This window comes from Rhincodon typus, chromosome 5, assembly GCF_021869965.1.
Source record: "Rhincodon typus isolate 14 chromosome 5, sRhiTyp1.1, whole genome shotgun sequence".
NCBI lineage: Eukaryota > Metazoa > Chordata > Chondrichthyes > Orectolobiformes > Rhincodontidae > Rhincodon > Rhincodon typus.
Window position 1 is genome coordinate 51,694,952 of NC_063336.1, and position 16,594 is coordinate 51,711,545.

A 16,594-nucleotide genomic window follows, 5' to 3' on the forward strand; every position below is an offset into this window, starting at 1 on the left:
TTATCTGCTTTCCGGAGGGACAACTCTCTCCGTGACTCCCTTGTCCGCTCCACACTCCCCTCCAGCTCCACCACACCCGGCACTTTTCCCTGCAACCGCAGGAAGTGCTACACCTGCCCCCATACCTCCTCCCTCACCCCCATCCCAGGCCCCAAGAAGACTTTCCACATCAAGCAGATGTTCACCTGCACATCTGCCAATGTGGTATACTGCATCCGCTGTACCCGGTGTGGCTTCCTCTACATCGGGGAAACCAAGCGGAGACTCGGGGACCGCTTTGCAGAACACTTACGCTCGGTTCGCAACAAACAACTGCACCTCCCAGTCGCGAACCATTTCAACTCCCCCTCCCATTCCTCAGACGACATGTCCATCCTGGGCCTCCTGCAGTGCCACAACGATGCCACCCGAAGGTTGCAGGAACAGCAACTCATATTCCGCTTGGGAACCCTGCAGCCCAATGGTATCAATGTGGATTTCACAAGTTTCAAAATCTCCCCTCCCCCCACCGCATCCCAAAACCAGTCCAACTCGTCCCTGCCTCCCTAACCTGTTCTTCCTCCCACCTATCCCCTCCTCCCACCTCAAGCCGCACCTCCATCTCCTACCGACCAACCTCATCCCGCCCCCTTGACCTGTCCGTCCTCCCTGGACTGACCTATCCCCTTCCTAACTCCCTACCTACACTCACCTTTCCTGGCCCCATCCCCGCCTCTTCGACCTGTTTGTTTCCTCTCCACCTATCCTCTCCTCTATCCCTCTTCTATCCGCCTCCCACTCTCTCCCTATTTATTTCAAAACCCCCTTCCCCTCCCCCTTTTCTGATGAAGGGTCTAGGCCCGAAACGTCAGCCTCTCTGCTCCTATGATGCTGCTTGGCCTGCTGTGTTCATCCAGCCCTGCACCTTGTTGTCTCGGATTCTCCAGCGTCTGCAGTTCCTACTATCTCTGTCAAACAGTTGTCTTTCCAGTTGTAGCAAAGTTGTACAAATACCAGATGGCGCCACCACACTACAATTCTTTAATGGCTGTCTTAGGTGCTCTTTGACCTACCCTATTCTCCAGTACGGCGCTATCCATTGTGTGGGAGATGGAAGCCTGTGTGTATCTCCAATGAGGACAATTGAGATAGCCATTGTTACATGGCTTTTAAAAATTTACTTATGAGAGCGTCCAGCTGCAGACTTTAGTGTCTTGGTTTTTGTTAGGGTAATTGATTTCTGTACTGGGACAGATTTCTGGTTGAAGGCTGCTGGGTGAAATAAGCCAAATGAGTGGACAGAATGTTACTAACCAGTGGTGTCACTGCACTAACAGAGGGCTGCACCTCAACATTCTCACTTTTCTTTGTAAGAATCATACATAAGAACGACTTGATGATGTTCAAGTCTTTTTCCATGAGTTCCCTCAAGCATATTGTGTTGTATGAAGTGCCAGAATCCAGAACCTGAATAGCATCAGTCTTACTTTCCACTGAAGATTGCAGAATTTTCATCATAATCTCTATATTGCAGTGTCCTGTGCATAGAAATGAGGATGTGCTTCCTTGCTGACTGTATCATGTGAAGACCTGCCACCAATTGAAGGCAAACCCCTTCATCTGAAACTCTCTGACTGATCAATGCAGCAAGCAATTGCTGGTGCATGGCAGATGAACTGGAATTGTTCACTTGTGACATCTGTTGGAGAATTGATCCACAAGAGTGCTAGTTCATGGGCCATCTTTCCCTGCTGCCCTTGCTGCAGCTAACTTGTGGTCTGTAATTCATCCAGCATAGCTTCCTTTAACTAACTCTCTATTGTAAAATGTTGTGCTGCTTTTTGAGCTGGTGTTTGCAAGAGAGGAAATGAGTCACACTTGTTCTTGACCTGCTGATGTGTAATATTTTGAGGATGTGCATGTGGGGAGAGTATCATCAGATAGAGGAAGAAAGAAGCACCAGGTATTGGGAAATGAGGGTGGTAGGAGGTCCTTCTTCTCCATAAGGACTGTAGGAAAACCTTTGGATCTTTGCATTGTGCCTCGTTTACAGCACAGAAGCAAAAGTGCATCACCTCCGAAAGGAGGTGCATGTTCCTTTAAACTGTATGTCTGTTGGCTGAATTCACACCACCAATACAGAGCATATGCTAAGAATTAATGTCGCTGTGGTTGTACCTCGGCTATTACATTGGAATGAGGGACAAATCATTCATTAGGCAAAAAAAAACATAAAACACTCATTCAGTGTCCAAGAATCCAAGTAAAAATTCACCTTAAATTAGCTCTCCTTATTTTGTAAGGTTTAAGAATGCTGTAGAACCAGTTTTAATCTACTCGATTTAAAGTCAAGCACAAAGTCCAAAGTGGATTAATTTAATGAGGGTAGTGTGGAGTCTTACTATAAGCATATATTTGTCTCACAAGCACATCCATCATCTCTCTTGCAATTTTTTTCAGTTAACTTCTCTGTTGGTTGGTTGGTTGTTGTTTTAACTGATCCATGCGATTCATAATGGTTAGGTTCTTTGGTTCAGGCTTTGTTCAATCAAGCTGACCAAGACAATTGAACTCTGGCTTAGGTTTCATGCTAGTCCTTTCACTTTGCTGTTTGCCCAGCAATCACTAACTATTAATATCGTTACTGCTTTGAACAAATTGTGTTTTGAATGCTGTATTTATTTCATATGTTACAGTCCGTGATGAAGACACTGTGAAACATTATAAAATCAGGCGGTTGGATGAGGGAGGATTTTTTATCACAAAAAGAGCAACCTTTCAAACATTGACAGAGCTTGTCAACCACTATTTGCAAAATCAAGATGGCTTGTGCACGCAACTTAGAGCTCCATGCCAGAAGGTGAAGCAAATGTATACTTTTATCAAAAAACTTTATTTTACTTTATCAAATCCTTTACTTGTTCATTTTTCAATAAAATGTTTGCCCACAAGAAATAGGACTAAGAGATTGTTTTCTGGAAACAATGATTAGTAAAATAGTTACTGAATTGTAAAGACTACTTAAAGCCATTCAAATAAACAAAGTATTATCCCAAAGAGTTTATTCTGTTTGTTGGTTTGCAGAACAAACACAATAATGACAAGTTTGAAATGATGTCCAGTGAAGTTATGTGGATGGAACTGAGAAATAGGAAAGGGATGATCACTTCAGTGGGATTGTTCTATAGGCCCCCCAGTAGTCATTGGGAAATTGAGAAGCAAATAAGTAAGGAGATCTCAGATACCTGTAAGAATAATAGGGTTGTAATGATAGCTGGATTTTAAATTTCCAAAAATAGACAGGAACATCCAGTGTTAAGGGCTTGAATGGAAAGGAATTTGTAAAGTGTATCTAAGAACATTTTCTTATTCAGTATGTGGATGTACCTACTGGAGAGAGAACAAAACTTGAACTTCTCTTGGGTAATAAGGCAGGGCACCTGACTGAGGCATCAGTGAAGGAGTACTTTGAGGCCAGTGATCATAATTCTATTAGTTTTCAAATAGTTATGGAAAAGAATAGACCTGACCTAAAAGTTAAAGTTCTAAATTGGAGTAAGGCCAATTTCGACGGTATTCGGCAAGCACTTATAAAAGTTGATTGGGAGAGGCTATTTGCAGGTAAAGGGAAGGTTGGAAACTGGGAGGCCTTTAAAAATGAGATAACAAGAGTTCAGAGACAGTATGTTCCTGTTAGTGCAAAAGGCAAGGCCATCGGGGGGGTGGGGGGCGATGGCCTAGCGGTATTATCGCTGGACTGTTAATCCAGAAACCCAGATAATGTTGTGGGGACCTGGGTTCAAATCCATTCATGGCAGATGGTGGAATTTGAATTCAATAACTGTCTGGAATTCACAATCTAATGTTGACCGTGAATCCATTGTCGATTGTCGGAAAAACCCATCTGGTTCACTAATATCCTTTAGGGAAGGAAACTGCCATCCTCACCTGTTCTGGCCAACATGTGACTCTAGGCCCATAGCAATGTGGTTGACTCTTAACTGCCCTCTGGGCAATTAGGGATGGGCAATTAATGCTGCCTAGCCAGTGACACCCTCATCCCGCGAATGAATAAATGGTAGATGTAGAGAATGCTGGATGACTAGACAAATTAATGCTCTGGTCAAGAAAAAGAAAGAGGCCAATGTCAGGTATAGATAGCTGGGATCAAGTGAATCCCTAAAGGAGTATCACAGCAATAGGAGTATACTTAGGAGGACAAAAAGGGGACATGAGATATCTTTGGCATGTATGATTAAGGAGAATCCAAAGAGATTCTACAAATAGGTTAAGGGAAAAAGTCTAATTAGGGAGAGAATAGGGCCCCTTAAAGCACAACAAGGCTGGCTATGTGTAGAGCCAGAGGAAGTGGGTGAGATACTAAATGGATATTTCGTATCAGTGTTTTTAGTGCAGAAGGATATGGAAACTGGAGAACTTGGGAAAATAAATAGTGATATCTTAAAAAGTGTCCATATTACAGAAGAGGAGGTGCTGAACATTGTAAAAAGCATTAAGGTGGATAAATCCTTTTGACCTGATCAGGTGTACCCTAGAACTCAGTGGGAAGCTAAGGAAGAGATCGCTGGGCCCCGTGCTGAGATATTTGTATCATCGATAGCCACAGGTGAGGTGCTGGAAGACTGGAGGTTGGTTAATCTGGTGCCATTATTTAAGAAAGGTGGTAAGGAAAAGCCAGGGAACTATAGACTGATGAGCCTGACATCAGTGCTAGTACGTTTTGGGGGCGGGGAGGATTCTGAGGGATAGGGTTTACATGTATTTGGAAAGGCAAAGACTGATTAGGGATATTCAACATGGCTTTGTGCGTGGGAAATCTTGTCTCACAGACTTGATTGAGTTTTTTGAAGAAATGACAAAGAAGATTGCTGATGTCAGTGCAGTGGGTGTGTCTATATGGACTTCAGCAAGGTGTTCAACAAGGTTCCACATGGCAGACTGGTTAGCAAGGTTAGATCACATGAAGGTAGGCTTGAAGGTAGGAGACAGAGGGTGGTGGTGGAGGATTATTTTTTGGACTGGAGGCATGTGACCAGTGGTGTGCCTCAAGGATTGGTGCTGGGTCCACTACTTTTCGTCATTTATATAAATGATTTGGATGTGAATATAGGATGAATGGTTAGTAAGTTTGGAGATGACACCAAAATTGGTGGTGTAATGGACAGCGAAGAAAATTATCTCAGAGTTCAACAGGACCTTGACCAGATGAACCGAGGAGCGGCAGATGGAGTTCAACTTAGATAAATGTGAGGTGATGCATTTTGGAAAGGCAAATCAGGGCAGGACTTATACACTTAGTGGTAGGGTCCTGGGAGTGTTACTGAATGAAGAGAACTTGGGATCCAGGTTCATAGTTCCTTGAAGGTAGAGTCCAGGTAGACAGGGTACTGAAGAAGGCATTTGGTATGCTTGCCTTTATTGGTCAGTGCATTGAATATATAAGGTGAGATGTCATGCTCTGGCTGTACAGGACATTGGTTAGGCTGCTTTTAGAATACTGCATTCAATTCTGGTCTCCCTGCTATAAGAAGGATGTTGTCAAACCCGAAAGGGTTAAGAAATTTACAAGAATGTTGCCAGAGTTGGAGATTTTGAGCTTTTGGGAGAGGCTGAATAGGCTGGGGCCATTTTCCCTGGAGCATTGGAGGCTAAGGAGTTTACAAAATCCTGAGGGCATGGATAGGATGAATAGCCCAGATATTTTTCCCAGGGTAGATGAGTCCAAAATTAGAAAGCATTGTTTTAAAATGAAAGGAGAAAGATTTAAAAGGGACCTAAGGGGCAACTTTTTCATGCAGAGGGTGGTGCATGTATGGAATGAGCTGCCAGAGGAAGTGGAGGAGGCTTTTACAATAACAACATTTAAAAGGCATCTGGATAGTTATATGAATAGGAAGGGTTTCGAGGGATATGGGCCAAATGCTGGTAAATGGGACTAGATTAATTTAGGATATCTGGTCAGCATGGATGAGTTGGACCAAAGGGTCTGTTTGTGTGTTGTATAACTCCATGATCCTGTGACCATAGTAAATCAGCCTGCATTTGCAAAACTCCAAACCTAATATCTGTGATTGGACAGAACTTGACCTATAATTCTGAGTGTGCTAATTGCTATGCTAGCAATCAATTTGAGATAATTACTCAACCTCATAATGTGGTTCTTTTAATCATGCTAGAAGAGATGTGGAAACATTTGTAAGGATTATTGCTTTGCAGACAAAAGAAATATGCTCAAGTAACCCACTTAGTTTGAATTGCACCTACGCACAGAAAGCACATATTTCCCTCAGAGATAGTAGGAACTGCAGATGCTGGAGAATCTGAGATAACAAAGTGTAGAGCTGGATGAACACAGCGGGCCAAGCAGCATCAAAGCTTTAGGTTTTCTTCGGGCTTCAGGAGGGACAGCTTGATTTCTTTTTTTTTGCATCCCCTTATTATTAAAGGGACAGTTATATTTCTGAAGCTTTGTTACAGCCCTGACTTATACCTAAAATTGATCTTTTTAAAAAGAGTATTAGTGTACATTGAGACTGCCATGTTGCTCCTCTGATGCTGCTTGGCCCGCTGTGTTCATCCAGCTCTACACCTTGTTATAGCACATATTTCCCTCTTGGTTTCTACCAAACAAAGTCTCAGGCTATCAGAGTCAACCTGCTAACCAATCAATTTCCCTTTCCTCCTGTACTGTAAATTGTTGTGTTTGAAATTGGATATTTTTACATTCTTCATGACGCAGTTGAAACATTTGTTTCTTGTAGATTTGATATTAATCTTCAACTAAATTTATCCATAGTCTTGTAGATTCTATTTGTTGGCTCTGTATGCAATATTGAAACATGTGAGATGTTTGACTCTTTGTTTTAAATCATTAGCTGGAAACACCAGTTACTGTTGGGTTATCCTACAACACTGTTGATCATTGGGAAATTGCACGTGACTCTCTGAAACTGATAAAGAAATTGGGTGCTGGAACATTTGGAGAAGTATGGCAAGGAGTTTGGAATGACAGAACTCAAGTTGCAATAAAAACCCTGAAAACTGGTAAGATCATTTATCTGGCCTTTGGACAATGCAGTGCCTAAGATTAATAAAAATAGAAAACTGTTACTCATGAGTTGAAATTAAGTGGTGGGCTGGTTAAATGAGAAAATAGTAAGGAAAAGATAAAAACATGTAATAGACGCGTACAGATGTGAAAACACAGAGAAAAGACTTCTAGTGAAGATTGGGATTTATTGGGATTTTAGAAGGCACTTGGAATATAACTGTTAAAATGTTTGAAGGTTAGAAATCAAAGGTTTAAAAAAATTGAGATCTTGGAAATATATAGAACATAGAACAGTACAGCACAGTTCAGGGCCTTTGGCCCACAATGTTGTGCCGACCTATTATCCTACTAAGATCGATCTACCCTGCATACCCTACATTTTACTATGCTCCATATGCTTACCCAAGAGTCGCTTAAAAGTCTCTAAAGTCTCTGACTCCACTACCACTGCCGGCAGCGCATTCCACACACCCACCACTCTCTGTGTGAAGAACCTACCTCTGACATCTCTCCTATACCTCCCTCCAATCACCTTAAAATTATGCCCCCTTGTAATAGTAATTTCCGCCCTGGGAAAAAGTCTCTGACTATCCACTCTATCTATGCCTCTCATCATCTTGTAAACCTCTATCAAGTCACCTCTCATCCTTCTTCACTCCAATGAAAAAAGCCCTAGCTCCCTCAACCTTTCCTCATAAGATCTGCCCTCCAGTCCAGGCAGCATCCTGGTAAATCTCCTCTGCACCCTCTCTAAAGCTTCCACATCTTTCCTATAGTGAGGTGACCAGAACTGAACACAATATTCCAAGTGTGGTCTAACCAGAGTTTTGTAGAGCTGCAGCATAACCTCACCGTTCTTAAACTCAATTCCCCTGCCATTGAAAGCCAACACACCATACGCCGTCTTAACAACCCTATCAACTTGGGTAGCAACTTTGAGGGATCTATGGATATGGACCCCAAGATCCCTCTGTTCCTCCACACTGCCAAGAATCCTGCCATTAGCCCTGTATTCTGCATTCAAATTTGACCTTCCAAAATGAATCACTTCACACCTTTATATAATGTGAGGTAATAAATTGGGAGGGTATGAAAAGTTCTGTAGATTCTAAAATTTCAATAAGTAGGTAAGCAATATGGGCAGATGGGTGACTTATGTTGTTTAGTTCAGAACCGTGAAAATTAATGCATATGAAAACAGGAGCAGAAAAGGAAATACATCTTAAATGGTCAGATTTTAAACTAAATAAAGAAGCAGAAGGTTCTTGATGCACAGGTGAGGAGATTTGCTCCTTAAAAATCGATGACACAATTTAATTTAGAAAGGAAACCCATTTCTTCATTTTGTGACTAGAAACAAGGACTCCAATTTTGATCTATACCCCTGCTTTCTACTGGGAATAGAGCAATAGAGAGATCAAAATTGCAAAATAATACTTTTTTTGCAATATGTCTACCTGAAGCTTGTCCATTGTCATCTTCCAGCTGAGTTCAATATGGGTGTCCCAGTTTGATTATCACAATCTGAATCTGATTATTTTGACGTAGGTAACACCCAAAGCCATTTTGTTTGGGAATGAATGGCACCCTGGCTGTGAAAGACATGTTTGTTCCCAATTATCCAAAAGCAGCCATAACCAGAAACCTTTAAAAAGGCATATGCAGTAGATTGCGCTTGGACTCCTGAAAAAAATGTATTTATTTAAGTGAGGATTTTTTGACAGCAAGTTAAGCATCATTGTTCTTTCTGTGCCTCACCGATGATTTCCTAAGGATTCTTATCATTTCCTAACTGTCTTCCCCACTGCTACCTTCTTCCCCTTAACCTGCTTTACTTAGGCCTGACTTCATCTAAGTTCAGTGAACTTGACTGTGAGGACAAGCTATTGGATTCCACTCAACTCAACAATAAATTCTTAATGGGTGACCTTTACTTGCTGTTATCTCACTGCTTATATGCAAATTGTGATGTAAGCTATATGATTTATATACTTTTTTATATCATTTATTACAAGTTAGGCTCTTGGATTCGGCGTTAGTGGGAGACATGGGTTTTCAGTGTGTCTCAAGTTAATAATTAACTCGCAAGTATTTCTGTAGCATGATCATTTCTTTTGAAACTGCTTTTGAGGTCTAGTTTTAGAATTAATGGCTTTTTCTGGTCAAATTTTAAAACCAACGAAGAATAGTAAGCTCCAGTTTAGAAGGTCAGGAGAGTTTCTTTTAAACTTAAGGTAATCATCTATAGCTCAGAAAGAGACAGTTAATTTTAGTTTGAGTTGTGAGCAGTACTGTGAAGTCCTAAGAGTCATATGGATCTACAGCACAGAAAAAGGCTCTGTTGCATCCATGCCAGTCAAAAACAACCATCTAACTATTCTAATCCCATTTTCAGCACTTGACTCATAGCCTTGTACAATTTGGCATCGTAAGTACACATCTAAATATTTCTTAAACATTATGACGGTTTCAGCCTCGACCATCTTTAATAAGCAGTGAGTTGCAGATTCCCTCCAACCTCTGGGTGAAAGCATTTTTCCTCACATCTCCTTTAAATGTTCAGTCATTTATCTTAAATCTATGCCCCCTCATAATTGATCCCTCCATCAAGGGGAAATATTTCTTCCTGTTTATCCTATCTGTATATATCTCATAACTTTATACATCTCAGTCGTGTCTCCTCTCAATCTCCTCTGCTCTAAGGAAAACAACACCAGTCTGTCCAATCTATCTCCATACCTGAAGCCCTCCAGTCCAGGCAATATCCTGATAAATCTCCTCTGTACCCTGTCCAGTGCTATCACGTCTCTCCTACAACGTGGTTGAAGCTAACTGTGTAGACCAGCTCTTGAGAAGGGATGTAGTGAAATGAGATTACTTTCCAGAAAGAGTTCATGATAGTCCCAAACCAAAAGTATTGAGTTAAAACCCTGAAATGGTTACTAAAACCTGAGTCTATTTAAGCTCAGGTGTATAACAGCTTCAGGAAGCATCTAACAGCATTTCCAATCTAGGAGTTAAAGTCACAGTTAAACATATCAAGATGTTAGATACATGGATTCTGTGAGTACTGTATGATGTGCAATACAAGATGTGCTTTTGGGTACATTTGAATTTGTTTTGGGTATTATACGAAAGCTGTTTTTCTTTTCAATTCATAAATAAGTACATTGATATTATGAGATTATACATTTACTGTGTTTAAAAATCTTTGAATTTGTGTTTTATGTAGTTTAGTTTAATCTGTTTTATCATAATTTCTTTTGTTGATAAGCTTCTGTTTTATTGTTAAAGCAAAATCTGCAATATTGCATATGTTTCAGCGAGAGACCACTTTATAAAAACAAAGACAAAACAAAATATGATCTATCAGGCCAGATTTCAATCTGGGGTCTGACTTGTCCAGTAATAACATCAGCTGAGATCATAACAAAATGAGTAGTAAGTCATCTTTGTTTTTGTTAGGCTGTAGTTGGTGCATTGCATGTACATTTTGATCATCCCAGCGTAGGAAGGTGACATATCTATGTCCTCTTAATTTATCCCAAGCTACAGTGACCAGCAAGACCATAGATCACATTATCCTAAATGACCAATAGATATTCAGATTTCATGTCCTTGGGACAAATCAGTTTATTCTGGGCACAAGCGTTAGTTTTCAGGAAGAAAGGGAATGAAACAACAAGAAAACCAGCTGTCAAAAGTAACAGGTACAAGACAAATAAATTGTTTGTTCCCCTGTTCATGAGGAAAGAAAAGTGACTGAGTTAAGTAAGTGAATTTCCTTTTGACTGCATCTTTGTACATGTGCTGTTTGGGAAATAGGCACCTTACCAATTTATACCTGGCCATATTTTATTATGAAAAGGTGTAGAAAAGATGTGTGAGAAGGTTCCAGGGTTGAGAGGATTTGGTTATGTGGATAGATTGGAAAAGTTGAAATTGTTCCCCTTTGTGAAAAGTTTGGAAGACTATTTGCTAAAAGTGTTCAGTACTGTGTTCAGTTCTGTTTGCCCTATTATAGGAAGGATATTATTAAGCTGGAGAGGATTCAGAAAATATTTACCAGAACGTTGCTGGGAATGGAGGGTTTGAGATATAAAGAAAGGCTGGATAGGCTGGGATTTTTTTCACGGGCACATAGGGAGTTGAGAGGTGACCTTATAGATATTTATAAAATCATGAGGGGTATAGATAAGGTGAATGACAGGTGTCTTTTCCCTAAGGTAAGAATTTCAAAACAAGGGAGCATATTTTTTAAGGCGAGAGGAGAAAGATTTAAAAAAGACATGAGAGACAATTTTTTTACATAGAGATTGTTTTGTGTGTGGAATGAACTTCCAGAGGAAGTGATGGATGTGGGTATAGTATAACATTTAAAAGACATTTGGATAAGTGCATGAATAAGAAATGTTTGGAGGGATATGGGCCAAGTGCAGGCAGATGAGTCTAGTTTAGTTTGGAATTATGGTCAGCATGGACTGGTTGGACTGAAGGATGTGTTTCTGTGCTGCATGGGTCTATGACAATGAGATGGAGTAGAAAGACAGACAGAAACTGTTCCAATTGGTAAATGATTTGAGAGCAAGATGACCAGCTTTAAAGTGATTGACAAAAGAGCTAAAGACACTATAAGGAAAGAATTTTTTAGGACGCAAGTGGGCTTCCTGAGAGTATGTCAGAAGCAATCATAGCTTTCAAAAGTGAATTGGATAAACATGTAAAGTGAAAAATATTGGCAGGCTGTGGGAAATGGGTCTGAGAGTAAATCTCTGTAAAATATTCTTTCAGAGAGCCAACATAGACTGTGTCAGCCCATAATTATATTTCTGGGTTTGCCTTCAATATTTTTGGAGAAGGGCAAATGAAAGAAAGCGCAGAATGCATGTATTGTTCTAATCCAGAGGTTATCCTCCTGAGTTACCTGACTGTATACTGTTGAATATTGGTCTGAAAGGGTTAATAACTGAGGGGGAATGCCTGAAGCACTACCCACTATGCTGATGTCATGTAATCTTGTGGGTAGCTCAAATTACTTTTCAAAGAGAGACCTAACATCTAGACCTACTCTGTAACAGGTTTCTGTAACAGTGTCTGTCTTACTGAAGTAATCTGTGGCTAGTTGCTAATATTTAATAAACAGTATCTTGTTAACCACAAGAGACTCTTCTAGTTAGACCAGGAAGTGGTTTTTCTCTACCATATGAGACCTAGCAGTGTTGTGAGTGAGCTTGCTTGTGCCGTATACATTCAGACAGTGTGAGCAATACCTCAGTACTGTACATAGTGTTAGCCTAGATTCTGGGGTCAAGTTCTGGAATGGGACTTGAACCATAGCCTTTTGACTCAATATTGAGGGTATGAACACCAAACCAAGCTGACACCTATGGGCTGCATAAAATTAATGCTAAAAGCCCATTAAATAGATGAATTATAACCACTCCATTAGCTTTTATTATAATGTCATTGGATAAGGATGCATGCTTAAATTTGTTTTCTATGTCTATCTTGAGGTACGATGGCTAAAGAAGACTTCCTGAGGGAGGCACAAATAATGAAGAAACTGCGACATCCCAAGCTTATCCAGCTGTATGCTGTCTGCACTGTAGAAGAACCAATTTACATTATTACTGAATTAATGAAAAATGGGAGCTTGCTTGACTACTTACACAGTAAGTATAATGACTTTCCACAATCAGCTTGCCTTTAGCTCATACCAAGAGATTTAAAGTAAAATGCAACAATATACAACAATAATTTATCAAGAGGGTAAGGAATAGGCAATTAATTCCAAAAGGAATTAAACTGTAGGAAATGAGCACTTTTTCCTGTTCCCTTGATATTTATCTGAGAGACGGCCTATCCTGGTGGCTGTTCTGAAAGAGAAGTGGGGTTGTACAATTTGTTTCCACTGTCACAAATATGTCCCTGGATGTTGCCACTTTCTTTCGTTAGAAGAATAACTTGAAGCTTTTTTGCATTCGGTTGGCATGATGTTGGAAACCTCTTTTCCTGATGTTTTTAAAATGAATATAAGAAAAATACTTTCACTAAAGCCCCCAAACTTACAATCAGGGAAGATACAATTTACTTCTCTTTTGAGATGTTTCTAAATTGTTGAGACAACATCTATAGGTGATGATGTAAGATAATTGTAATGAAAGTATCCTACGTATTTTATATATACAGTACCTACTCATCAGGTGAGGGCAGATTGTCGGAACATCTCTCAAAAAACATGTGTATGACACTGAGAGTTACCTGATAGTGTAGCAAATTATGAGAATTAGTATTTAATTTTAACATCCTATCGAGTATACTGTAATTTCCAGAATTGGCCAAGATGTTGAATAATCATAATGCATAAATTATCTGACTTCCACATTTATGTTTGAACCATTGCAGTTTTTTTTCCCCTCAGTTACTTTTAATGACACAAAGTGCTTGAAGTTACTGCTTGCTGAGTGAAATTTTACTGTGACTTAGTGCTCAATTCAGGAAGCACTGATGTCTGGAGCTGTCACACTGCTATTTCATTTTAGAGCAACATTCGTCCCTGTAAATCACAGTACAAATTGCTTGATGACTGTTGAGTGATTTCAAAAAATATAATAGCTACTGTCCACAGATGACTTGGTAGATAATTGGATTGTATAGCTGTTATATTCCAGAAAGCCAAGTAACTGAAGACTAGACTGGACCAAATTTTTTTACAAATAAATGCTGATAAAAGTGTGTAGAGCTATATATAACAAAAATTCACCTCCTAACCTAACCATCACAGTTAATGCCTGACATCTATATGCAATGAATATGTGATTAGCATTGCCAATGTAGAAGATTCCGGGTTTAGCTCAGTTAGTGCCTTAAATCTATCTCTGTAACCACTACAGACTTACAAAAAAAACACAAACTTATCACTAAAGAGTACTTTTTAGCATAATAAAATATCCCCAAATTCTTTATAGGTACAGTATAAAGCAAATTAGATTCTAAGTCGCATAAGGCAGTATTAGGGGGATAACCAAAAGCCTAAGCAAAGATAGATATCTTAATGCATAAAGAAAAGAAATGAGGTTGAGGGAGGGAATTCAAGGACTTACAAACTGGGCAATTTAAAGCACGATCGCTATTAATAGAGGAATTAAAATCAGGGATCCTCAAGGCCAAAATGAGTTAAATGAATGCAGACAACTTGGAGGATTGTTGGATTGAAGGCAATTACAAAAGTAGGGAAAGGTAATAGAGAGAATTTGAAACAGGGAAAAGACATTTGCAATCCAGCATTGCTCAAGCCAGAGCCAGTGTAGGTCAGGGAATCACAAATGTGACAAATGAACAGGGCATGTTGCATAAAAGTACACATGTATCAGTGGTTTGGGTTATCTCTAGGTTACTGAATATGAGAGGCCAACCGAAAGTATGTTGGACTTTTTTTATTCATTCAGGTGATGTGGGGTTTGCTGCTGAGCAAGCATTCATTGCCTTTTCCCTTGAGAAGGTCATGGCAAGTTCCCTTTTTGAACTGCTGCAGACCATTTGGTGTAGGTGTACCCACACTGTTGTTAGGTCCAGGTTTTTGACTCAGCGACAGTGAAGAAACAGTGATATATTTCCAAGACAGGATGGTGAGTAGCTTGGAGGTGAACTTGCATGTAATGGCTTTCCCATATATCTGCTGCCCTTATCCTTCTAGTGGTCTTGGGTTTGGAACATACTGTCGAAGCAGCTTTGGTGAATTTCTGCTGTGCATTTTACAGATGGTACACACTGCTGCTACTGTGCATTGGGGGTGGAGAGAGTCAATGTTTATAAATGAGTACCAGTCAAGTAAGCTACTTTGTCCAATGGGAGTATGCTTCTTAATTGTTGCTGAACTTGCACTCATCCAGACAAATGAATCATAATCCATCAACTCTTGATTTGTTCTTTTTCGATGGTGGACAGGCTTTGGAGAATTAGGTGATGGATTTCTAGCTGCTAACCTGCTCTTTAGCTATAGTATATACTTGGATCATTCAGTTCAGTTTCTGGTAACCCCAGGGTGTTGATAGTAGGGGATTCGGAAATGGTAATGTCATTGAACATTAAGTTGTGATGGTTAGTTTATCTTGTTGGAGATGTTTATTGTCTGGCATTTGTGTATCGCAAATGTTACTTGACACTTGTCATCCCAAGTCCAGATACTGTGTTCGAACATAGACTGCTTCATTATCTGAGCAGTTTTAAATGGTGTTGAAGTTTGTGCAAATGTAGGCGAACATCCCCATTCTGACCTTACTGTGGAGGAAAGTTCTTTGATGAAGCAGCTGAGGATTGCTGGTCCTGAGGAACTCCTGCAGAGATTTCTTGGAGCTGATATGACTGATCTCCTCCAACCACCAGCACCATCTCCTTTGTGCCAGGTATGACTCCAACCAGTGGAGAGGTTTCCTTCTATTCCTATCGATTGCAGTTTTGCTAGGTCTTCTCGATGCCACACACAGTCAAATATGGCCTTGATGTCAAGGGCATTCACTCTCACCTCACTTCTGGAATTCAGTTCTTTTGTCTGCCTTTGAATCATGTTTGTAACACTGTCAGGAGCTGAGCAGCCCTGGTGGATCCCAAACTGACCGTGAGCAAGTTATTGCTAAGCAAATGCCACTTGATTGTACTGTTGACAACCTCTTCCATCACTTTACTGATATAAAGAATAGACTGATGGGGCAATCTTTGTTGGCTTTGTCCTAGTTTTTGTATACATCACATACCTGAGCACATTTCCGTATCGTCGAGCAGACGCCAGTGTTCAAACTCTACTCGAACAGATTAGCTAGGTGTGCAGCTCATTTTGGAGCACATGCCTTCAGTACTATTGCCAGAATATTATCAGGCCCAGTAACATTTTACAGCATTCAGTATCTTCAGCCTTTATTGATATCACGAGGACTGAATTGAATTGGCTGAAGTCTGGTCAGTGTGAATCTGGAAACAGCTGGAGGAGGCCATGATGTATCATCCAGTCAGTACTTCCTACTGAAGATTGCTGCGAATGCTTCAGCCTTATTCTTTACACTAATGTGCTGAGCTCCCTTATCACTGAGGATGGGGATATTTGTGGAGACACCTCTTCCAGTGAGTTGTTTAATTGTCCACCACCATTCACAACAAAGATGTGGCAGAACTACAGAGCTTATGTTGGCTCTTATTTCAAGGGATTGGAGTATAAGAGTAGGGAAGCCTTACTGCAACTGTACAGGGTGCTGGTGAGACCTCTTCATAGACTTAGATTGAAGGGGTGCCAGTTTAAGACTGATATGTGGAGGAATTTCTTCTCTCAGAGGGTTAAGATTCTTTGGAGCTCCTTGCCATAAAGAGCTGTGGGAATCCTTATGTACATTAAATGTTGGCTAAGATAGTCAGTTGGAGAATCAAGGTTATGAGGAAAGGGCAGGAAAGTAAGAATGAGGAGTGGCAAGAGCTAAGGTTGGCCCTCATTTTAAGGGCTTAGGGTATAAGAGTAGGGAAGTCTTACTGCAACTGTACAGGGTGCTGGTGAGA

General features: G+C 40.3%; 1 protein-coding gene across 1 annotated transcript in view; it reads left to right on the plus strand.

Annotated features, from left to right (window-relative positions):
- The window catches only part of frk (fyn-related Src family tyrosine kinase), a 113,020-nt gene that overhangs the window by 87,016 nt on the left and 9,410 nt on the right, over positions 1-16,594 (plus strand). The window contains exons 3-5 of the mRNA XM_020519916.2: positions 2,676-2,839; positions 6,876-7,044; positions 12,565-12,723. Of these exons, the coding sequence (XP_020375505.1) occupies positions 2,676-2,839; positions 6,876-7,044; positions 12,565-12,723 (492 nt within the window). The remainder of the gene's footprint in view (positions 1-2,675; positions 2,840-6,875; positions 7,045-12,564; positions 12,724-16,594) is intronic.